Source organism: Anolis sagrei, chromosome 5 (genome assembly GCF_037176765.1).
Source record: "Anolis sagrei isolate rAnoSag1 chromosome 5, rAnoSag1.mat, whole genome shotgun sequence".
In the NCBI taxonomy this organism is placed as follows: Eukaryota; Metazoa; Chordata; class Lepidosauria; order Squamata; family Dactyloidae; genus Anolis; species Anolis sagrei.
Window position 1 is genome coordinate 46,371,847 of NC_090025.1, and position 25,823 is coordinate 46,397,669.

Genomic DNA, 25,823 nt, shown 5'->3' on the forward strand with positions numbered 1-25,823 from the left:
GAAGAAAACTTGCAGCTTGGAAAAAGAGCATTTGGATCATCCTCCTCTCCTAAAGAGACTGGTCTAGGGGATGCTGGGGGCTGTAGTCCAGGAGAGAGTGTGGATATGCTATTATGTGTTTTGTTTGCCAGGAGGAGTTGTTTTTGTGCATGCGCTGTAGCGTCTTTTTGCTTTTTTGGCCTTTTAAAGTCCCTTCTGTTGTGTTTTTCAGTGTTTTATGAGTGATGGTCACTTGTTGGCCTGATAGGTTTATTGTGTCCAAATTTCGTGTCAATTTGTCCAGTGGTTTTTGAGTTAAGTTAATCCCACAAATGAACATTACATTTTTATTTATATAGATTAAGTTGATTTAACAATTAAGTTTTTGTTAATAATTATGAATACAAAGTTTAAACCAATAAAAGTGATAGGACAAAAGCATAATAGAAAAAATATGATAAAAGTTTTCTTTATCTACTGGTGATGACCATAATATGAGAACAACCTGACTTCTACACTTAAAAATACATAGTCTTTATCTTTATGTTCCTACTCATCAACTTTTGTGAAAGTCACACAATTCTAGCCAATGATTACAAAACAGTGAAGTGGTATCAAGTGTGCATCTAACAGTGCAAGTAAGGCAAAAGTGTGTTAATTTATTGGTTGTTTGGAAGGTTGCTGACAGTGTGAAGTATGTGATCAAAAAGTTTGTGATTACAAATAATGGAGACAATGATTTTTTACTATTGTGATGTGAATGTGGCTGTTTGAAAGAAGAAAATACTGCACCTGTTAAGATTAAAAACTCTCATCCAGAATCTGTTCTGCCAAGATGCAGTAAAATGAAATGGAAGATATATGATGATTGGAATTTGAAGCCTTGTGCAAAGATGAGTCATGCTTCACTGTGTAGTGTTAATGAATCACAATGAGTCTCCAAAATACTGATTGTATAATTAATTTCCATGTGCCACCTACGAAATAGCTATTAGCATGTCTCTTTTCTGCCTTTTGCCTTAATCAGTGGTTTAGCTCTTAACACTTTACTCCCATTAAATGATCTTCTGAGAAAAGGGGCTCTAAATAATTTTATTTGAGTTAACACATTTGATTTACATGTTCTACTCCATTACATTTAAATCTTAACGTATTTGTAACAATGTCATGGGAAAAGCGAAGTCCGCGTTGGCGTAGAGCAGTGGTTTTCAACCTGGGGTCCCTGACATCCCAGCTAGTTTACCAGTTGTTAGGATTTCTGGGAGTTGAAGGCCAAAAACATCTGGGGACCCCAGGTTGAGAACCACTGGCGTAGAGGGTTAAAGCTCTGAGCTGCTGAACTTGCAGACTGAAAGATGAGTGGTTCGAATCCAAGGAGCGGGGTGAGCTCCCGCTGTTAGCCCCAGCTTCTGCCAACCTAGAAGTTTGAAAATCTGCAAATATGAGTAGATCAATAGGTTAGGCGGCTGTGGGGAGAAAGGAAAGGACCTGAGGCTATTAGGAATTGTGGGAGTTGAAGTCCAAAACACCTGGAGGGCCAGAGTTTGCCTAGGCCTTATCTACACTGTAGAATTAATGCAGTTTGACACCACTTTACTGCCATGGCTCAAGGCAATTGAATCCTGGGAGATGTGATTTGACAAGGTGTATAGCCTTCTCTGCTGGTACCTCATCAGACTACAAACAACGTCAGGGATGCCACAGCACTGCGCCAAGGCACTTCAAGTGGCGTCAAATTTCATTCATCCAGATGCGACATGGCCCATTCATTTTCCTTGTCGCCCAATCCTTTTAGTTTTCTTTTTCCCCGCCTATTTATGCTTTAGCCCCGCCCCGAAGTCCCTGTGCGCTCCTCTGATTGGGTGCCACACAAGGGAGTCAACACGCCCGCGTCAGTCGATACTACGCATGCGCCTAATGTGTCTACTCTCATGTGATTGTGTCCCATGCAAGGGACTCAGCTCTGACTTCTCAGCCAATACTACGCATGCGCAATGTTGCCCTGGCTTAATGTGTCTGCGCCCTTGTGATTGGATCCCACGCAAGGGACTCAGCGCGGCTTTCTCAGCCAATACCACGCATGCGCAATGTTGTCCTGGTTTAATAGGTCTGTGCTCTTGTCATTGGGTCCCAGGCAAAGGAGTCGGAACAGCTTTCTCAGCCAATACTACGCATGCGCAACATGTGTATGCGCCCTTGTGCTTGTGTCCCATGCAAGGGACTCAAAGCGGCCGTCTCAGTCAATACTACGCATGCGCCCTTGTGCTTGTGTCCCATGCAAGATCAAAGCGGCCGTCTCAGCCAATACTACGCATGCGCAGTATTGTCCTGGCTTGTGATTGGGTCCCATGCAAGGGATTCATCGCTGCCGTCTCAAGCGAGACTACGCATGCGTATTGTTGCCTTAATGCCTGCGCACCTACGAGTGACTCCCACGGAAGCGGCTCAACGCCCCTACCCGCAGCCAGTACCACGCATGCGCGTTGCTAAGGCTACGCCCACCCCCCAGGGCCTCCCAAGCCGGAAGCGACGGCAGCCGACTTCCTTCCCGGCGTGACTATGCGGCGCTGCGTCGCTTCCGGGTCGGCTGTTGTGCCCGGCGCTTGGGCCTTGGTCAGAGCGCGCCGGGGCCGATGTTGAGGCGCCGGGCGGGCGGCCAAGGAGGGTTAGGCGGCGAGGCCTGGCCATGGAGAAGATCCTGGAGGGCCTGGTGAGCTCCACGCACCCGCTGCCGCTGAAGCGCGCGATCGTGCGGCGGGTGGTGGAGTCGGCGGAGGCGCCGCTGAGCGAGCCGCAGTGCCGGGCCATGTTCGAGCTCAGCACCCGGCTCATCCTGCAAGGGCCAGACCCCTTCCAGCGGCAGGTGGGGCGGCAGGTGCTCGAGGCCTACGCCCGCCACCACCGCGCCGCCTTCGAGGCCTTCTTCACGCGAGACCTGGTACTGGCCTTGCTCCGCGGCGCCGGGGGAGAAGGCCCGGCCTCGGCCTGCCTCCCCTCGGGCCTGGACCCGGCCGTGCTGGACTACATCCAAGGCGGGCTACGGCTGCTCATCAGCTGCCCGGCGGTGCTGGAGCTCTTCGCGCTGCTGCAGGAGGAGGCCTCGCGGCTGGTGGGCGAGCGGCCCCCGGCCCCGCTCTGCGCCCGCCTCTGCCAGCTCCTCTCCGACTTCCCGCAGTGCCTGCCCCGCGGGAGGAAGGCCGCGCTCGGCTTCTGCCAGCAGCTGGTGCGCAGCATCGCCCACTTCCAGACCCAGGGCACCCGCGAGGCCGAGCTGCGCCTCTACGTCGCCCAGGTCAGCCAGGTCAGCGGCCTGCTCCGCAGCGTCTGGAAGACGGAGCCCGACACACTGCTGCCCTCCTTGCAGGAGCTCTTCGCCATCATCTCTTCCACTGGTCAGTCAGCTCCCCCCTTCAGCTGCTTTCTCTCTCTTGCGGGGTCTGTTTCACAAAAGCCTTTGACACTACACCAGGCATGAGCAAATTTGGCCCTTTAGGTGTTTTGGACTTCAATTCCCATCATTCCTAACAGGCCCTTTAATATGTCATAAGTATTTTTTAAAACCTTAAATTTATTTTGCTTTTAGTGAGACAGGTTGCATTAGGCACTTTCAGAGAAACAGTAGACACAGACTCCAGTACTGGGTTTTATAATAATTAAATTGGTTACCAGGCATGTACCCGGGTGGGGGTGGGGGGGGGGGTTGAGGGGCTTCAGCCCCCCCCCCCCCGAAATTCTCATGGCGGTTCGTGAAAAGGCCTTACTGGTGCATTATTTAAACTGTTATGTTTATTCATATCATGATCTGATCACCATACTCAATATATCCCATATGCATGGGGGTATTGGGGTAATGATACAAAAGGTTTGCTAGGCTAGACCCTCTTTCACTCAGACTCACCCCCCCCCCCCCCCCCAAATCGAAATCCTGGCTACGGGCCTGTTGGTTACATAGACAAAGGGGGAATATTGCATCAATGTTTACACATATACTTTAACATTCATTCATTCATCAAGCATTCTTATCATTCTTTTTGTTGAAGATGATCAGTTTCTTCTCTCTGAGAGAGAAGGGTCCTTTTATGTAGTATTTTCTGTTGATGTGGTTCTGAAAGTTGTAAGTTACTGACAGATTCCATCAGTTCCTGGACAGATGTTGATTTTGTTTAATTGGCTTTCCTTATCAAGGAGGCTTGTAAACATTTCTGTAAGGAGCCACAGTGTTGACTTCTTTACTTAAAAGAACCATTTACTATGGCAATGTAAACAAGTTGTTTTTCCACCAAGAGTTCATCAAGTCAGAATGTCAACAGTTAATCATTTGTCTCAAATCTCATCAGCAATTTTTAATTAGTCCATGAGTTCTTCGCCTCTGTCTTGTAGTTTTCCAGGCCTCATTCTTTAGAATGGTATCTTCAACCCAGTTGGGCCGCATTCGTACGCCTTTCCTACAGTCTCACCGAAACCATACAGCATATTTTATCATGACACCTTTCCCCCTCAGCCACTTAAACTTGATTGTCCCTTGTCCAGAATTCCAAATTATTCCATAATCATCCACATAAGTGACTGAGATAATGACACCTTTTGCCTTCTGACAGTTCAATGAAGACAAGCATTGCTTCATGCACAAAAGTATTTAAAATGTGTGTGAAATTATCTCCAGGCTAGGTGTATAAGGTGTATATGAAACAGAAATGAATTTTGCATTTAGATTTGGGTCTCAGCTCTTAAGCCATCTTATGTCATCAATGGTGTAGATGCCCCCTTGCTGTGCTAATTTTCTTCTTGCAAGGAACACTTAAGTTTGAAAACACGTTTTAATAGTTTTTCAATGAATATCACATAGAGTCTCCCCAATTCAACATAGTTTGTGGCAGACACAAAAACAAAGTTTCTGGAGAATAGCAATTACTTTCAGGATAAAAGACTAAGAAATTAAACAGGAAATAACACTTTCAAATCAGGAACATTTTTTCCCCAAATTTTGTTACATGGTATGTCTTCACACCACACAATCGTAGTGCTATGATTTCTCTTTAACATGGCTTCATCTAGTGGGATCCTTGGGATTTGTATGAGATCTTTGGTCAATAATTCTAAATGCCCTGCTCTGAACTGCAAATTCCAGCGTTTTATAGGACGAGATAGTGGCAGTTAAAGTGTGTTCTAATGCCTTTCTTGCATTAGGTTTTTGCTATCATCTCCACTTGCACATGAATTGATTCTCCTTTAGCTGATTAACTGCCTGACTTAATCCAGTGGGATCTTGGCATTTGTAGTTTGGGAGGCTGTAGAACTCTTTGGTCAAGAATTCCAAATGTTTATCCCTGAACTGCAAATCCCAGTGTTCCTTATGAATGGACCATGGCAGTTAAAGGGATGTTAAGGCATTAAAGTTAGGTACAAGTTGAGCATTTCTTATCCTGAATTATGAAATCCAAAATATTTTGAAATTTGGATGCCACATTTGCTTACTGATGATTCAGTGTACACAAACTGCTTCATCCACAACATTATTAAAATACTGTGTACAAAATTACATCCATGTTATATGTATATGGTGTATGTAAAACATTTCATGTTTAGACTTGGATCCTTACTACGAGATTATGTACATATAAGAAAATACAGGTATTCCAAAATCCAAAACTCTTCTGATCCCAAGCATTTTAAATAAGGGAAAATTCATCTGTAGAGAAAAAGAGCCCATTATAAAAACAAGAAGTGGGGTTGGTTTATGTCAGTGTGTTCTCTGTTTCTTTGCATTCTATGATATGAAAATAACCAATAAATGATTGAGCCTCCAGTGTTGCTAGCTCAATAATGCTTTCATGCTCATGAAGTTCATTTTCAATTATGTTTACCAACTCATTGTGCAATCAGGCCACATTTCCTGTGCTGGAGGAATATTTAAATTGGACTAATGGCTATGGTGACCAGGAGTCTGGGCAAAGGCAGTAATTAGCTGTGACAGATCCATTTATGTAGGCTGGCCCCAAAACATCAACCCCCAGGAATCTTGCCAATCATCATGCCCATATTCCTCCAGATACACTCCTGTTAGATTGGGTTACTAGTCTTTAGGTTGACCCTTTAAATGTGAACCTGTAGCTTTGTTGTTGTGTGGGTTTTTTAGTTTTGGAATATGTAGCATTGATTCCCAATTTGAGCTTGATAGAGAGCCAGAGGAGGTCTAACACTACAATAATAGATTTATTGAATACAATCCCTAATAATCGATTCTCTAAACTTTTCAAAATAATAGAAAGTTGTGCTTCTTTCCTCTTATACAAAATCCCACATCTGTCCATTCAAAACCCACTGTGTCAGTTTGACACTCAGTCAGTGTCAGTTCAGAGCCCTCTCAGCCTCTCCCAGGGGCAACTCTTGTCTTTCAATATATTCTGTTTTCCCCAAAGCCCCTGTTACAGCCTTCTTTCTATTAGGCCATTTAGCATTTATATAATATATTGTGATGACAGTAATTTAGGACCCATCCGGACAGACTCAAAATGTGGGTCCTGTGCCAGGTTTACCTGAGGGATCCAAATGACGCCTCAAGTAAACCTGATTTAATCTGTAGTAAACTGGGGGCCCTTCCACACAGCCCTATATATCAGAATATCAAGGCAGAAAATCCCACAATATCTGCTTTGAACTGGGTTATCTGAGTCCACACTCAGATAATGTGGGATTTCCTGCCTTGATATTCTGGGATATGGGGCTGTGTGGAAGAGCCCCCAGTTTACTACAGATTAAATCAGGTTTACTTGAGGCTTCATTTGGATTTGCCAGTTTACTCTGGATTGATAAAACACCTGGAAAGATCTGAACCTTAATGTAGCCCTGTGGGGATTTATTCCTGGACCTGCTTCGATGATCTCAAGGGTCAATCCCCACAGCAGTCTCGGTTCTTCAGGCTCCTGGAACTGGAAGGAGCAAGAGGGCGCCGCCAGCCTCCCCTCCCATCACCTCACTTCCCCCCAAGACTTACAGGAGAAGCCTGGCTGCATGCTCAGTGGGAAGCAGGAACAACTGATTCTATAACATTTTAGCCTTCACTAATCTAGTGACCTCCAGATTGATTTACTTGCAATTGCTGAGTGTGCATTCTAATTGTATGTCTGGCTTTAAGTGCACTAAGCAGCTATTGTATTAAACAATTGCTTCATACCTCTTATCAGAAATAGATAATAGGCTTATTAAATGCCAGTACAAGTATAGTGTAACATAAGCTGCCTGAGATGATTCCTCTGACTTGGGCTACAGTTCTGCAGAAGGTGTGCCTTGAAGAGTTTTCTTCGGACACTGGGAACTTTTTAAATTATACTCAGTCAAACAAGGCACAGGTCTATATTTTTAAATACTATATTAGTATCCATTTGTTTCTGTTCTGTGTCTGTGTACAACACATCTGGAATTGTAGCACTTGCTCAAAGCATTCTACATACTGATGGATTACAGCCAAAGATATGAAAATGAGTGTGAGAGCAAATTATAGCCAAGTTTCATTTTTCACAGTTGAGTAATTTTATGCCCTAGAAAATATCGAAATAAGCCATATGACTTAGTTGAGAGAACATTTCTAAGGGGCTTAATATGGTGAATATGTTGGGTTGGATCCAGGTTGCTAGAATTCAATTCCTGGGATACCCTGCTAGAAGAAATGTGAGACAATTTTTGCCAGTTTTCCTGTGCATCCCCCTCCCACACCTGCTTTATGGCTTTCCAGAAAAAAAAAATAGTACTGCAAGAAAAAATACACATCTCCTATTCCTCTAGTAGGAAATTTCAAGTGTATCATGAGGTGTTTTTGAAAATGGAGAAGGGCAATTCTGGTTCAATCCTACTATGTGGTTGCTACTAACTAAGGTTAGTAATAATACTGACTGTAAGCAGTAGTATTATCCTTTATAATAATAATACTACTGTAAGGTTAGTAATAATACTACTGTAAGCAGTAGTATTATCCTTTTAAAAAAATCTCATATCTTCACTAACAAAGTAGATGCAGAACCTAATTACATTTTTTCTATGTTGAATTGTTACAGATACTTCTTTTGAACCTTCAGTTGCCTTGGCAAGTCTTGTGCAACATATCCCATTGCAAATGATCACAGTGCTTATTGGAAGCCTTACTACAGATCCAAATGTGAAAGACGCAAGTATGACACAAGCTTTGTGCAGGTATGATCTTTGTACCGGATTTTAAGAATTTTAAACAATTGATTACATTTTAATATGTAATATGTAGTTAAGGAGTACACACATTTTTAGATGATGTATGCAGTTGCTGAAAGCACTAGATTAGAAGAAGGATTCTCGACTTTGTGAAGTTTATGCTTTAAGTATCTGAACTACAATAAACAAATGTGTGTTGTGTTTTTAAAGCAGCTTCCGGGATAATCAAGGACTATAATTGACTAAAGGTTTTAATTGATTAAGGCAACCTACACAGTACAATTCTTAGTTTTCAAATGAATTTTGCAGCCATATATAATGAGTGTGTTTTTAAAAGCTTTGAATCCTGACTGAGGCAAAAGAGATGCTAAGATATAATAATCCTCTTTCCATCAAATCATTACATTTGTGATAAACAAATACCTTGAAATTGAACACAAGTGTGTGCATTTCCTGTTTTAGGCAGAGCCAGGTGGTTTTGAATTGCAGATGATAGCTGGGGTGTGAAACCATGGGAGAGAAAGGGCAGTGAATAGATACAAAAGTTTCTGATTGATACTTTGTGATATTTTATAATTGTGTGATTATGAATACAGGACATTTAACTACATATTTAAAATAATCAAACATGTCACTTCATTACTTTTGTTATCACCATCTCTGAGGTCTGGGGACATGATGGTACCGGCTGCAAGCTTAGCTTACATTTATGGCTTTGGACAGCTGTTAATCAGTACATTTATGGTAATCTAAGTATAACATTGTTTTATTGTATGTTGGTATTGAAGTTTTGCCAGTAATATGTTGTAAACCGCCTTGAATCTCCCCAGGGGTGAGAAAGGTGATATATAAATACAATCAATCAATCAATCAATCAATTAGAGACATCCAACCGGCTCTATTCTTGCATCTAAAAATAGTTGAAAGATTATTCTCTTTCAACTAATTAATTAAAAGTTCTGTGGCATGTGTTCATCTGTACACATGCTACAGTTGAAGTCCCTTGTTGCCCTCATGACACTTCCTAATGAGTCCACAAAAGTATCTCATTAGTGCTGTGTTTTTTTAGTAACCTTCTTGTATGAAAGCCTGTTATCTTAAATTTTAGTGATGACATCTCTGTGGGCCATAGCAAGCAGATCCTATAACCATGAGAAAAGTCAAGCGATAACATAGGAAAGTAAAGGCACCCATCTCATGCTGCCTTCTCTGTCAGGACAAGACATATTATTCTAGGGAGATACATGAATACTTAACCCTGTTTAAAACAAAGGAATACTTGTGTTAGTACTGTGGACTGCTTACCTCATTTTAATTAATATATCCACGGTCCTATTGGTAGGGGGAGAGGGTGCAGCTTTTTTTACTCAGTCCTAGGAAAAATAAACTGGATCTTTTGGAAAAGAGGCCCCATAACATCTATTTTTCTGTGCCAGAGGCAGTGTGGTTTGAGCATTGGACTATCCATCTGGAGACGAGGGTTTGAAATTCCACTCAGCTGTGGGAACACTCTCTTAGATGAAAGCAAGGCAAAGCCCTTCTGAACAAATCTTGCCAAGAAACCCCCATGATAGGTTTGGCTTAGATTTGCCATACATTGGAAAATACCATATATACTCAAGTATAAGCTGACCCGAATATAATCCGAGGCACCCAATTTTACCAGAAAAAACAGAAAACATATTGACTCTAGTATAAGCTGAAGGTGGGAAATGCAGCAGCTACTGTTAAATTTCAGAATAAAAATAGATACCAATAAAATTACATTAATTACATTTAACCATCAGTAGGTTAAATGTATTTGAATACTTACATAACATTGTAATTTAAGATAAGGCTGTCCAACTCTGATCCAACGATTATTCCAACCTCCTTTAATGTAAATATGCTCACTTATGCTCCCAATAATAATAGAGTAAAATAATATATAATAATATATACATTAAGAATGTTCCACAGCACAATATTTATTAAAGGCTGCTTAAGTTTGTGTTAAATAGTCAATATAAGACATATTTCTGAAACATAACGCAATTCATCCACATTGTTCTCAAGATTAAATAAACACAAGATAGGAGCCTAAAACAAACACACACACATATATTCAAATATAAGCCGAGACACCCAATTTTACTGCAGAAAAACTGGGGAAATATATTGACTCACGTATAAGCCAAGGGTGGGAAATGCATCAGCTGTTATTTCAAAAATAAAAATAGATACCAATAGAATTACATGAATTGTGGCATCAGTAGGTTAAATGTTTTTGAATATTTATATAACATCGTAATTTAAGATAAGACTGTCCAACTCTGATCAAACCATTATTCTAACGTTCAATGTAAATATGCTTACGTATGCTTCCAATAATAGAGTAAAATAATATATAATAATAGAGCAAATTAATGGATATGTAATATTAAGAGTAATAATAGAGTAAAATAATAAATGTAATAATAATAAATAGAGTAAAATAATAAATGTAATAATACTAATACTACTAATAACAGAGTAAAATAATAAATAACCTTGAAAAAGCCAAGGGGGGCTTTTTCAGTCCTTTCCTCATTCAGCCTTCAAACCTCTTTACTTTGTGTAAGAGATCTTTACCTCACTACCTCTGAGGATGCTTGCCATAGATGCAGGCGAAACATCAGGAGAGAATGCCTTTAGATCATGGCCATATAGCCCGAAAAAACCTACAGCAACCCAGTGATTCCGGCCATGAAAGCCTTCGACAATACATTGATCTTTACCTTCTTCTGTCTCCATTTCCTTTTCTTCCTCCATCTTGATGCCTCCATGCATCTTCTCTCCAAGGTTCTCCTTGGTCTTAGGAAAATGTGATTTTTCCAGGTAATTAGGAGACAGAAAGGAAATAGTTTCTAGCCTGGTTTAAAATTCAAGATGAAGAGGAACCTTGAGAGTAGTAGTGCTTTAACCTTGATTTTAAGCATGGGATTATCACTCATGTTTATGTCTGTAGTCAAGGCATTCTAGAACTTGGCACCATTTCTAGTTTACATTTCTAAGAGAAGGCTTCATGAATTGACAGGAATGTGAATTCACATTGTTTATTGGGTATCATCATTATGGTGAATCATATTCATTGCTGCATCCCCCACATTTTATTGAGTTGGGAGGACATTTAATAATTCGATTGCAGTAAATGTCAAAAATGTGAATGTTCATGTTTAGTTGCAATTTTTATTGTCGTTTGCATTGCTTTCTATTGTTTGCATTTCTATCATGGCAATTATCCTATATTTGAACATGAAATAAATGAAGGTGTTTATTATATGCCATCAGCTGCCTTTGATGTTTAGCGATAAATACAGATGGTAGGAAATGGGGAGATAAAAATGTTCACTGCCTGTGTCCATGGCATGTCCATGGCAAGCCTCCCCGAGTCCCTTTTTGGGAGATGGTGGTGGGATATAAATAAAGTATTATTATTATCATCATTGTCATTATTATGAGTCCATAATATTTGTACAACTGTATTTCCCAGGGTGCTCCAGAAAACAATGATGTGTGATTAAATACTTCAGTTTAAATAAAACTTTTCTGCAACAGAAAGGATATCTTGAGAAATGATGTTTTTCGAGAATAGAATCCCATTCAGTTTCATGGCTGTCAGTGTGATTTAATGGTGATCTTCATATGGTGTTCCAGTCATTTAAACTAACTCTTAACTTTCAGTTAGTTAATTGTAACATATGGTCTGTTACTGAAATTCGAATGTGCATCTGTCACTTTTCAGAATGATTGAGTGGCTATCCTGGCCATTGGCTCAACATGTGGAAACCTGGGTGATAGCACTGCTGAAAGGACTGGCTGCAGTCCAGAAGTTTACTATCCTTATTGATGTTACTTTGCTTAAAATCGAACTGGTAGGTATTACCACTCAATGGTGGGATTCTTACAGTTATGCTGTGACTGGCTTTTCTTTCTATTCTGAACCAGAGGGTTGTAAATGTTGTGCAATACAGAACTAAAATTATTTCTCTGCTAAATATTTCAAATATATATTTATAATATATGTTTGTTTTTCAAAGGTTTTTAATCGACTTTGGTTTCCTCTTGTGAGACCTGGTGCTTTGGCTGTCCTTTCTCACATGTTGCTTAGTTTTCAGCACTCTCCAGAGGCTTTTCACTTGGTAAGTTGCCATTATCTGAGATTTAAATCTATTCGTTAGAAACAACATGCAGATGATTGCTGTAGATGTTGGTCACACCATAGTTTCCTCTCAAAAACATGGACTGTAGTCTTGTTCACAGAGGTATTGCAGCATCACTGCATTAATTACAGAAGTGTTCATAAACTTGGATCTGCTACTGGAGATACTGCTTTTGGGTACTGGTTTTAAACCAGTTGTAGTAACTTGTGAATTTAAGTTGCAAAGGTCAGTCAAAATTATCTTTTTTCTGTAATTTGGCTAACAAATATTAATAGTAATGATGATTGGAAATATTAGAAGTAAAAATCCTGGTTATATGATGGCTATTTCAGTGTTGAACAGCTGTCCCTGGAAATTCTGTTGCACAAAACAAATAAGTAAGACAGATTGTACAGTCAAAATCTTTATATGCTTACCTTAACACATCAAACATCTGTGGCAGAGAGTCTTTGATAGAGGTTTTGCTTTCTTTTCCTTGTGTTAAAGGCCTGTCATGTTTTTCATACCTTTTTTCAATATTAAAGGGCTGTAATTGTTTCTTTCTGATACAGTGTATTTTGCTTTGCCTCTCTGTTGATAAAGACTCTTTAATCCAGCAAAGGCTTCCATGGTCAGAAGGGGGAGTAGTGATCATTGCACCTTACCCCTTTGTCCTGCAATCCATAGTATACCACTGTTCCAGAGGTCTAAATCCAACAAAGCACTTCAATATTAACTCAACAGAAGTTCACTCCCTGCTCCTCCCAGCATCCAGAGAGAAAACTGCGTCTTCTCCAGAGAGCAGATTTTGAAGACCATGGGAAGGAGAGATTCTTGTAGTAGAAGTCAGTTGTTGGTTCTTGCCCAAAACTGTCCCTTGACCCTAATCCCGCAGAGACAAAGAAATAAAAATATAGCAATTTTGATGGCCATCCCTATTTGTGCAGAATAATAAACCTAAATTGATTTCCATAGTTTTGTTTTGCATTAAGAAGCAAAAGTGATTTGTGCAGTATGTTCCAGATAGAAAAATAACATTCTTTATTGGTTTAATATTTTCATCAGATAATGCTTTTGCCAAAGTCTTTGGATTTCTATAATATACTACATTACAAAATATGTTAACACCTATTGACACAAATGCTTTGATCTGTTTTTCTTAATATTAGATTGTACCACATGTAGTGAAACTGGTAAAATCCTTCAAAAGCAATAGCCTGCCTTCTAGTACAACGTTCTTGGGACAGCTCAGTGAGTTAATACACTGTATGATGTATCATTACTCAGGATTCCCAGAACTTTATGAACCTATTCTAGAAGCTATCAAGGTATGGTAACACAAATACTTAACTTTTATAGGATTGAAACTTGGTTCTTTATTGTCCTGTACCAAATCTATGTACTGTTTAGACTGACAGTGATGGTGCGAATATAATTAGTATGAAAACTGAAGAAAAGGAAAAAAAGAATCCCTGTAAGATATCTGAAATGTTATGTTATCAGTATCTATCTTGTAAAATATGATGTCTGATTTCTAGACAGAAAAAGGCTGAAATGTAGAGTATTATATGTGTATTCTTACCTTAAAGGAGCATTTTCACAAAACTAATTTATCAAATGGGATTTTTAAGGTGTGGGGTGATATTTAGATGAACATCTTCATTTCAGGAACCCTGTTTGAATTGGCTGAAAAATTCCCTATTGGGAAATGTGTTTCCCTTATACCATATGTTTAAATAAACTGTAGATAGGAATTGTTTAAATTTAACCACACAATTTCCTCATAAAGATCAGGAATGTATTCCATAAAGTGGGGAGAATATACACAATAGTGTGTTTGGATCTATTTGATTTTTATTGGGGTATAAGGAAAAACATGTGTATATTAGAAACAGTTACATAATAATACTACAGTTTACAGTTTTACATGCTTTTCCTTTGTGGAGAAAGGGCAAGAAAACAGACCCAAAATGACCCAAAGACAGTTTTGTTTCTGTAACTAGTAAACTTAGTTTCTGAAAATTCGTTGTCTGTGCATACATAATGAAGCTTTGATTACTATAGTACAGGCACTTGCACTGCCTGTACTATAGAGACACTACATTGTATTTTCCGTAGACTTTATGACTGAACTGTAGTGACAAATGCATGGTAATGCACTGCCTGTGCTATAGAAGACAACTACATAGTATTTTCCCTAGATTTCATGACTGAACTATAGAGTGACAAATGCATGGTAATGATGCTCAGTGTTCAGCCCACTTCCTCTCTTTCTCATAGGATCTTCCTAAACCCGGTGAAGAAAAAATTAAGATGATACTCAATCAGAGTGCCTGGACCTCTCAATCCAGTTCCTTGCAGTCTTGTTTGTCGGGATTTTCTGGAAAATCTGAAACTGGAAAGACAGGTCTAATTAACTTGGGAAATACATGTTATATGAACAGTGTGATTCAGGCATTATTTATGGCCACAGAGTAAGTTTATATTTCCTTTTGTGAGGAAGATTGGTATAGTTGTGTTTTTCTTTAGCCTGTGAAACGTTTATTATAGTTTGAGAATTACTGGCAAGCAGCAACTTCTCAGAGCTGATCCACATGCCGAAAGCTAGTGGGAAATATACTGAAGTTTAGAAATGTAAACAGACTGGGGATATACTGATAGGTCTTTTTAAACATTTTTATATCACTTATAACACTTAATGGTCGGAAATATGGGTTACTCTATTTCCTAAAAGGCACTTACACACTAGAAAGAAATGCACTGATTCACGATATTTCCAGTTCTTTATAGTACTGTATGTACTTGAGTATAACCCAGGTTTTTCAGGCCCCCTATGGCTTATAAGGTTATTTATTATTTTACTCTGTTATTATTATAACATTATTACATTTATTATTTTACTTTATAATAATTATTATTACATTTGCATTATTTTATTGTTATTATTACATTTATTATTTTACTCTATAATAATAATTACTACATTTACATTATTTTACTCTGTTATTATTATATTTATTATTTTACTCTATTTTATTGTTACATTTATTTACTCTCTATTATTATTGGAAGGATACGTAAGCATATTTACATTGAAGAAGGATAGAATAATGGTTTAGTCAGAGTTGGACAGTCTTATCTTAAATTACGATGTTATATAAATATTCAAAAACATTTAACCTACTGATGCCTCAATTCATGTAATTCTATTGGTATTTATTTTTATTTTTGAAATACCAGTAGCTGATGCATTTCCCACCCTTGGCTTATACTTGAGTCAATACATTTCTCCAGTTTTTTTGTGGTAAAATTGGGTGCCTCGGCTTATATTTGAATATGTGTGTGTGTGTGTTTGTTTTAGGCTCCTATCTTGTGTTTATTTAATCTTGAGAACAATGTGGATGAATTGCGTTACGTTTCAGAAATATGTCTTATATTGAATATTTAACACAAACTTAAGCAGCCTTTAATAAAAATTGTGTTGTGGAACATTCTTAAAGCAAAACATTCAGTGCTGCAAAAAACAAACAAACAAACAAAACAACCAACCCCTCCTCTGTACTAATAAATTGGATCTTTACTGTTAACAACATTGTATATATGACAGAGATGAAAATATATTAATCTATTTTTTTCACTTTTTTACAGTTTTAGAAGACATGTATTATCTTTAAATCTAAATGGATGTAATTCACTAATGAGAAAATTGCAGCACCTGTTTGCATTTTTGGCTCATACTCAGGTGGGAAACTTTTTTAAAAAAAAATTGCTTGTTTAAGGTTTGGCATGAATGTAAATGTGTCACTTGTCTGCATGTATAAAACTAAAAGTGTTTTTTAAAGAGAAGGTTTAGGTGATATTATTGGACAGTACCGTCAAGTTTCTCAAAACAATTATTTTAGTTGTAAACACAGAAACTATGTTCAGGTGACCATTGTTAGCTTTTCCAGCAATGATTAATGAAACTAGGGCTGTGATATCAGTACTAAATATAATCAGTGCAGTTTACAAATACCTTTTTAATGTTTGCATTTGACGACCACTGCTTAATAATTAAGGAAGCTTCTTAAAATTGTGTCTATATTTTTTACCTTTCCTTATTATGTTTGTTTACTCCATATAGAGGGAAGCATATGCTCCTCGGATTTTCTTTGAGGCTTCTAGGCCACCCTGGTTTGCTGCTAGAACTCAGCAGGACTGCTCTGAATATCTCAGGTTCCTCTTAGACAGGTAATACATTTTGGAAACCAGGAGTGGTGTTTGTGTTAAATACAACTTTTCAGCATATGAAATGTTTCATGGACTTTTAATGTTTTGAAACATGCCATTATTTCCATCCCAAACCTGCATCAGAACTGCAATATGTAGAAATATTCCCAGTTTTCTGGAACTGTAAACTCAATGTATATAGAAGAAATATGTTAGGGGAGGGAAGTTTCACTAGATTTTATATGGTTCCCTGAGCACAAAGTTCATTTGTACACAAAAGCAGAAATGACAAGTCTTGTTTTCTTTCGAATTAGGAGTCAGGGCTTTCCTATGATATTTGAAGTTCCATTCTTTCTTTCACTCAGACTTTGGTTTTTCTTTGCAATCCTGGTTCCTGGGCATTGCTTACAAGAAACTGTCTCTGTATGCTGAAATCTTACGTAGCCAGCTAAATTTTCGGTTTTCTTCTATACTTCAGTCCTATTATGGACTAAACTAGGGACTGAAAGTAACTGCTGAGTCTAATACTAGCAGTTGTGTATTATCATATGTCAGCCATTCAGAGCCTTTTATTCTTCTATTTCTGTATATTAATAATTGGCTATCTGTCAAATATATTGAAAGAGCAATACATTCAGAGCGAGCCTTTTCTTAGGCTGAAAAAGCCCTCCCTCGGATTATAGTCGAGTTAAAGTTTTTTATTATTTTACTCTGTTGCTGTTGTTGTTGTTATTATTATTATTATTATTATTATTATTATTACATTTATTATTTTACTCTATTATTATCACATTTACAATATTTTACTCAATTATTATTTTTCTCTATTGTTGTTATTACATTTATTTTACTCTATTAGTGCTATTAGATTTCTTATTTTACTCTATTTATTATTATTATTACATTTATTATTTTACTCTATTATTATTGCATTTATTATTTTATTTTGTTATTATTATTACATTTATTATTTTAAATTATTATTACTGTTATTACATTTCCATTTCACTCTATTATTTTTATTACATTTCTTATTTTACTCTATTATTATTGGAAGGATACGTAAGCACATTTACATCGAAGAAGGTTAGAATAATGGTTTAATCAGAGTTGGACAGTCTTATCTTAAATTATAGATTTATGTAAATGTTAAGAAAACCATTTAACCTACTGATGCTTCCATTAATGTAACTTTATTGGTATCTATTTTTATTTTGAAATTTACCAGTAGCTGCTGAATTTCCCACCCTTGGCTTATACTCTAGTTTTTGTGGTAAAATTAGATGCCTTGGCTTATATTTGGGTCAGTTTATGCTCTAGTATATTTGGGTAAATGTCCCGATTTGATTTTCCCCCCAAATAGGCTCCATGAGGAAGAGAGGACTTTGAAAGCACTATCTTCATCAGAGCTTCCAAGAGATATGAATGATGAGTCTCTGGTACAAGATGTGTCCAGTAAGACCCCACTGAGTACCAAACCATCTCCCACTGCAACAGAAGAGAGAACCCTAATAGAGAAAATGTTTCGAGGAAAACTGCAAACAAGCATATGCTGTTCAAACTGCAAAAGTACTTCTCACAAAGAAGAACCCTTCACAGATCTCTCACTTGCTTTCTGTCCCCCAGTATTCTTAGAAAATGGTGAACCACCAAAAGTGGACAATTTGTCTGAAGGAAAAGATACCAGCATGGAACCAGTCATTAATGCGGCATTCAGTCCTGTAGCAGAAACACCATCTGATATTCTAGCAGTCGGTGATTGCTCTGAAATGGTTACAAACGAAGGAACACCAAAGGACCATCCCATTGACTCAGACTGTGAGAATGTTACAGATCCAGTTGAATGCAAGGACAGTTTGCAGAAACATGTTGCTGAAGTTACCCCCTCTGTTATTGACTTACTGAATTATTTTCTGGCACCCGAGGTTCTTAAAGGGGATAACAAATATTACTGTGAAAAATGTGCCTCTCTACAGAATGCAGAAAAGACTATGCAAGTAGTGGAGGAGCCAGAATACCTCATTCTCACTCTCTTAAGATTTTCCTATGACCCCAAGTGTCATATTAGGCGTAAAATCTTAGACAATGTGTCTCTTCCACTTGTTCTGGAGTTACCTGTCAAAAGAACTGTTTCCACTTTAAGCCCAGTATCAGGTGTGTGGTCTGTGGGGGTTGAGTTTTCTGACACTGGTGAGAATCTAGCTAAAAAGCTCAAGCCTTCTGGTGCTGAAGAAGTGGGTTGCTCTCAGTGCATCCCCTATGTATTAAGTTCTGTTGTGGTGCACTCTGGCATATCTTCTGAAAGTGGACATTATTATTCGTATGCCCGAAATGTTTCCAGTTCAGGGTCCTCATCGGGATCTTTTGACCAGTCTCAAGGTCTGGCTTTAGCTTATCCACAGAATCATTTCATGGCTGGAGAGGCTCCGGTTGCAGCTGTTGAAAAGAAACTGGGGGAGACTGAGGTGTCCAAGGAGTGGTTTTTATTTAATGACAGCAGAGTGACATTTACCTCATTTCAGTCAGTCCAGAAAATAACAAGCAGATTCCCCAAGGACACTGCTTATGTGCTGCTTTACAAAAAGCAAAATAGTGCTAATGCTCTTAATGCTACATCAGCCAATGGGCTCTGGGTCAATGGAGATCCTCCTCTGCAGAAAGATCTTATGGATGCAATTACAAAAGACAATAAGCTGTATTTGCAGGTAAGATATAGACACTGTTAATGTGAGGAAATACCTCTATATAAATGTTATGAATGTTGATTGATTGGCATGGGATTACAGTCTTACGCCCTCTTATCTCTGTGGAATCCACAGGGCAAAAAGGGATAACCAGAGTAGTGTAATATTTTGGGTCTCCAAATAAGGAAACCAAAGTTGAAATCTTTGCTCAGCTATGAAAACTCACTGAGTGGCGTTGGGCAAGGTATCATTTCTCAGCCTTAGAGGAAATCAATGGCAAACCATCTGAATAATTCCTGCCAGAAATGCCCTAGGATAGAGTGTCCCATCAGTTAAGTTCATTTGAAAGCTCATAACAAAAAACCTGCTTAGGATGGGACAGTCAGTGTTTATTGCAGTTTCAAGACATATGTTTCTATAATGATGATAATGATACTTTATTTGTATTCCACCCATGTCTCCTCAGGGTGGATTCTAACATACTACGGCAAACATTCAATGCCTGCATAAAGCAAACAACTACCAATATGATAATCCCAGAAAAGCCCCACATATTTACAACAACATTTGAACTTAACATCAATAAATTAAACCAATCATAATCAAACAAGAATTATACAATGATATAAAATCTGAACGTAAAATATTCACGTAAATTTACAAAAACCAACTATTGTTTACAAAATTGCATAGGTTGGCTTTGTGGCCAAAATGATTGTATGGTCAGTGATGGTAACTGGGCTAACATAGACTATAAAAGCTGAGTACAAAATAGTTCTCAACCAGAAGTCCAGTAGTAATCTCTCAATGTCTAATCCTCCTCTCCTCTGTATGCTAATGAGCAAAGATGAGTCTTCTATTGTTTTGTTTTTTTTTAAGGATAAGAGGGGGGGGGGGCAGCTGTATTTCTTTAAGGAGGGAGTTCCAATGGAGGAAAGCATCCATGGAGAAGGCCCTCTCTCTCTCGTTCCCACCAGCTGTACTTGAGATGGGGGTCGGACTGAGAGCAGAGCCTCCTCAGCTGGCCACAGTGCCCGAACTGGTTTATAAAAGGCGATGCAGTCAGTCAAGTAGCCTGGACCTGAGCCATTTAGGGTTTTAAAGATGATGACCAGCACTTTGTATTTAGCCTGGAAGGGGACTGGCAGCCAGTGGAGCTTCCGTAACATAGGAGTAGATCTCTCCCTGTACGGGGCTTCAGTTAATAATCTGCACTTCTATATATGTACATAATATTCTATATTATGTATATATATCTTGTAAGCCGCTCTGAGTCCACTTTGGGGTGAGAAGGGCGGCATATAAATGCCGTAAATAAGCAAATAAATAAATAAATAAATAAATAAATCTAGTTGTGGTGAATCCAACTATGATTCACATTTTAACTTCCAGAAAGTGCTTGGCCATTTATGTTATTGTGGAGCAGTCCCTGTGGGAATGGAAGTGCAAGTTATAACACTGATTTTGGTTATAGTGCCAGTTCAGTCATTGTATCCGTAACACAGATGTCCATAACATGAATCCACGAGTTTCCAAATTACAGAATTGATTAATGTGTACAGACAGAGCATCTTGAAAATATATATTATTTACTGATTAAGGAAATATCCCATTTACTAGGCCATTTGGGGAGGATTTAATGTGTGCTTTAATTTCTGTTTTTCAACATAGGCCATCAAAATTTGTCTGTTATAGCAGTTTGAGAAGCTCAGCTTCTCAAACTGCTATAACAATGCAGTAGGATAATTTCTTATTTAATAGAAACTTAGTCTTAATCGTACATTTTGAGGGCAAAGTAGTATTAACCTTAAAATTTATCCCTAATATTTTTAGAAGCCTAATCTGAGCAAAGTAAGGTCAAAATGGCAGCTGATTCATTTTGTGCAATAACAGAAAAAAGTGCAAAACATATTATGAAACCATTTGCGCTGTTTACAGGGCATTAAATAGTACCCAGTTCAGTGTACGAACCGATCTTGTACTAACGCTAAGGCAGAGGAAGTTCAAAAATTATGACATCTCAGAACAGAAGTTTTATGCAGATCTACTGTTTTTAATATAGCACAGAGTGATCAACAGCACTTCAAAACACAAAAAGTGTTAATAATATCCACAAATTCACAAAAGCAAAAACTTAAAAATAGAAGATGGTAGATAATATCTTGCCATCTGGTGAAAGACAGCTATAAAGGGGGGTGCCTATGAAACTCAGTAAGATTTATAACACAAAAGATGCTATTTGATATAAGTGCTGACTTACTACTCAATACTTGTTGATTAAGTATTTTGTCCCAGGAAATAAAAAACGAGGTACAAAAAAGATTTCGTTCATTTCATAAAGAGAATAGTGAGTTTCAGAGCTACAGAAATAGCATTCCTAGTTTTAGAACTGTTGAAAAAAACCTGGCAATATATTGTTGAAGGCTTTCATGGCCTAAATGACTGAAGTGTTGTGTGGTTTCCAGGCTGTATGACCATATTCTAGCAGCATTTTCTCCTGATGTTTCACCTGCATCTGTGGCTAGCATCTTCAGAGGATGATTCTGCCACAGAATCAGGAGAAAATGCTGCGAAAACATGGCCATACAGCCTGGAAACCACACAACAATCCAATCTGGGAATAGTTCATTACATCATACCTGTTTTGTTTCCACACAAAAAAAGAAAACTGAGATTAAGAACTGCAGAAATAGCATTTATAGTTTTAGAACTGTTGAAAAACAACCTGGGAATATATAGTTGAAGGCTTTCACTTTTTAAAGTGTAATGGATTTTGTCTTGCTTCTCATAGCTTTTGCTTCTACCTTTGCTTTATTAGATGCCATAGTACCATTGATAGTATTACTTAATTGGGAATTACCTCTAGAGTAATTCAACTAAAGCATTCACCAAGCTTTAAAAAAATATAATGAAGACAGAACCAAGGACCTCATCACACTAAAGAATGAATCCATTTTAAATCTGGTCGCTCCCTCCTGCAGAATTCTGGGGTTTGTTGTTTAGGGAGGAGCTTTTAACAGCCTCACTAAACTACAAACCCCAGAATTCTGCAGGCAAGGTGTCCATAAAGTCTCTTTGCCATTTAAAAATTAGTAAATGCTAAAGAGACTTTATGGGCACCCTGTATATGAAATCATAGTCTGGACATTTTTATTACTGACTAGCAAATTGTTTAGGAAATTGTGCTGTTTCCTTTTTCATGGTTAGATTGTCTTTTGTAATCTAGGCTTTTGTCCAGATTCCTATTACAAAAGTAAGAACAATCTAGGAAAATTTTTGTTTTGGGTCTATTAGCAAGCTTCACCAAACCTATGGCTATATTAATGGAAAGTAAGATAGAGTGTATTGTGCACAGTCGTGACAAACAAAATGCCTAAAACATAGGTCATTCCAGTTCACCGCTGTTGCTACTTCAAAGTTTACAACCTCTTACTCAACTAAAATGTGTTCCAGTAAGATTGCCAAGGAACTGAACAGAATCCCTACAGCAAACCATTTGATACACTTAATAATCCCCAGTACTTTAGTAAATAAGAGAGCCTTGGCCTAAATCTTAAAACAGGCATTGCAAAACCAGAAATCTTTTAGAATAGGATTTGCATGGTAGCTTTTATTATCCACCCAAGATACATTTTAAAAATAAAGCAACTGCAGTGGTGGTACCGCAGGGGTACAGTACTTCAAGCCCTGGGACTGAATCCAACACCTCTGAGGTACAGCTCTACCCGCTGAACTTCCCTAGAGCACTGCTTATGTATAGCAACATTCTTGGATAGTTTTCCAGTTTTTGTATTAGTTTTTACCAAAGCCTCCTAAGATTTACACTGTGCCAGCAAAATATAATAGGATTTTTGATCCAACTTTCTTGTTGTTGATCCCATAACTTACTGTTGCACCCCCAAGAACTCTCACACCAGAAGCAACTTGCAGTTTCTCAAGTCGCTCCTGACACGACAAAAACAAACAAAAAAAACCCCAAGAACTTTTTTGAAACTCAGTTAGTCTTCTGTGGCACAGCAGGTTAAACTGCTGAGCTGCTGAACTTACTGACCAAAAGGTCAGTTCGAATCCAGATAATGGGGTGAGCTCCCTCTGTTAGCCCCAGCTTCTGCCAACCTAGGAGTTCAAAAACATGCAAATCTGAGTAGATCAATAGGTACCACTTCGGCAGGAAGGTAACTGCGCTTCATGCAGTCATGTTGGCCACGTGACCTAGGAGGCGTCTATGGACAACGTCGATTTTTTGAAATTGAGATGAGCACCACCCCCCAGAGTCGGACATGACTAGACTTAATGTCAAGTGAAACCTTTATCTTTTAGGATATTGGGAGCCCCCGATGGCGCAGTGGATTAAACCGCTGAGCTGCTGAACTTGCTGACCAAAAGGTCAGCGGTTCGAATCTGGGGTGGGGGAACTCCTACTGTTAGGCTCAGCTTCTGCCAACCTAGCAGTTTGGAAACATGCAAATGTAAGTAGATCAATAGGTACTGCTTCGATGGGAAGGTAATGGTGCTCCATGCAGTCATGCCGGCCACATGACCTTGGAGGTGTCTACAGAAAACGCCGGCCCTTCAGCTTAGAAATGGAGATGAGCATCATCACCCCTAGAGTTGGACACGACTAGATTTAATCTCAAGGGAAACCATTACCTTTTTATATAGGATATATCTCTTGAGGATTGTGAGAATTCTAGCTTTTACTTAACTATTTCTATCTTTCAGGTGTGCACATAGAAATTTGGATATGTGATTGACATAAATTTGCTTATTCTTGCTGTATAGAAAACATTTCTGTGCTTTGGAAGTTGACATCAGTATGCTCTGGATGAAAAGGTGTCAAATTTGAAGTAGCACTCGTCCCTTTTGCTCTTGAGAATAGCATGCATTTTTCATAATCAAGCTGTATATATGTATAAGAGTGCTTCTCCTTTCTGTTTCAGGAGCAAGAGCTTAGCGCTCGGACACAGGCCCTACAAGCAGCTGCCGCTTCGTGCTCTTTTCGGCCAAATGGATTTGATGACAACGACCCCCCTGGAAGTTGTGGGCCGACTGGTGGAGGCGGTGGAGGAGGATTTAGTACTATCGGAAGGCTGGTGTTTTGAGGAGGAAAACACCCAATGCACTGGTTCCCTAAACAGCTTCCACTACTGCTTAGGACTGTTATCACTGAACTGTATTAAATAATGTACCAAGCTTTTTTTTTTCAAGATGTGATCTTTGGTCTGAAGAGAACTTTTTAAAATTTGAAATAAATACATGCATCATGGAGAAATCTACCTCTTAAATCCAGTTGTTTTTATGGAAAGATCTTCTTGGCCAAAAGAGGAATTAGAAGATATTTATGGCACTAGATTAACTAATAAAAGCACTTACAATATGTAATTCAAGTCCTTCAATGAAAAAAAATTAATTGAAAACAAATGATTACTCGAGTCCAACAGTATTTGTGATAGGTTTAATTATTTTTCCCCAAAAAAAATCTATAAATCTCAAAAATCACTAGAGATAGTGACTACAAATAAAAATCCAAACTATTAAAAACATAATCCAGGATAGGAAATATTCCAATTACAGCATTACAGGTACATATGTAAAGAAGTCACTTTAATGTGCTTATTAGCTCACTTTTTAAAATGTGCATGGTCTTGTAGGAGCAAAGTTTATAAGGGAAAAAAGAGCAAAGTTTTAGTGTTTTCAGTTGCTTTGAGGATTATAAAATTATTTCAGGGAATTTATCTGTTGTGTTTTAAGGGAAGAAACTATGTATGTGCCTTGTTGTACTGTAACAAAAGTACACAATTTTTGAGGCTGCAGAAAAGTGTAGAACATGAGATGTTAATTTCTTGTTTCATATGAACATCATTAAGTTTTGAAAGTGTTAGTTTCTCCAAAAGTAAAGTCTGATGGTTCTATAAAAAATACTGGTTGCTTGTGATTTTAAGCTCTAAAACAGTGGTTCTCAACCTTCCTAATGCTGCGACCCCTTAATACAGTGCCTCATGTTGTGGTGAACCCCAACCATAACATTATTTTCATTGCTACTTCATAACTGTCATTTTGCTACTGTTACGAATCACAGTGTCATTATCTGATATGCAGGATGTATATTCATTCACTGGACCAAATTTGGCACAAATACCCAATACACCCAAATTTGAATATTGGTGGTGTTGGGGATGGGTTGGTTTTGTCATTTGGGAGTTGTGTTGTTTATTCATTCAGTCGCTTTCGATTCTTGTGACCTCATGGACCAGCCCATGCCAGAGCTTCCTGTCGGCCGTCGCCACCCCCAGCTCCTTCAAAGTCAATGAGTTGTAGCTGCTGAAATTTATAGTTAACCTACATCAAAGACCATTCTGAACTCTGCCAATGATGGAATTGAACCAAACTTGGTACACAAAACTCCCATGACAAACAGAAAATACTGGAAGGGTTTGGTGGGCATTGACCGTGAGTTTTGGAGTTGTAGTTCACCTACATCCAGAGAGACTTGTGGACTCAAACAATGATGGATCTGGACCAAACTTAGCATGAATACTCAATATGCCTAGATGTGAACACTGGTGGAGTTTGGGGAAAATAGACCTTGACATTTGGGAGTTGTAGTTGC

General features: G+C 38.5%; 1 protein-coding gene across 2 annotated transcripts; it reads left to right on the forward strand.

Moving 5' to 3' along the window:
- Window positions 1-2,396: 2,396 nt before the first annotated feature.
- On the forward strand, window positions 2,397-24,489 carry USP38 (ubiquitin specific peptidase 38). Of its 2 annotated transcripts, XM_060778900.2 has the most exons (10): window positions 2,398-3,371; window positions 8,031-8,166; window positions 11,924-12,053; window positions 12,219-12,320; window positions 13,490-13,648; window positions 14,601-14,794; window positions 15,969-16,062; window positions 16,444-16,550; window positions 17,893-19,234; window positions 24,154-24,489. In XM_060778900.2, the coding sequence occupies exons 1-10, from the start codon at window positions 2,666-2,668 to the stop codon at window positions 24,313-24,315; spliced, it is 3,132 nt and encodes a 1,043-aa protein (XP_060634883.2). In that variant the 5' UTR covers window positions 2,398-2,665; the 3' UTR covers window positions 24,316-24,489. The 2 variants fall into 2 exon arrangements, with proteins under 2 accessions (XP_060634884.2, XP_060634883.2); XM_060778901.2 differs by lacking the exon at window positions 12,219-12,320 and having other exon boundaries at window positions 2,397-3,371.
- The last annotated feature ends 1,334 nt before the right edge of the window (window positions 24,490-25,823 follow it).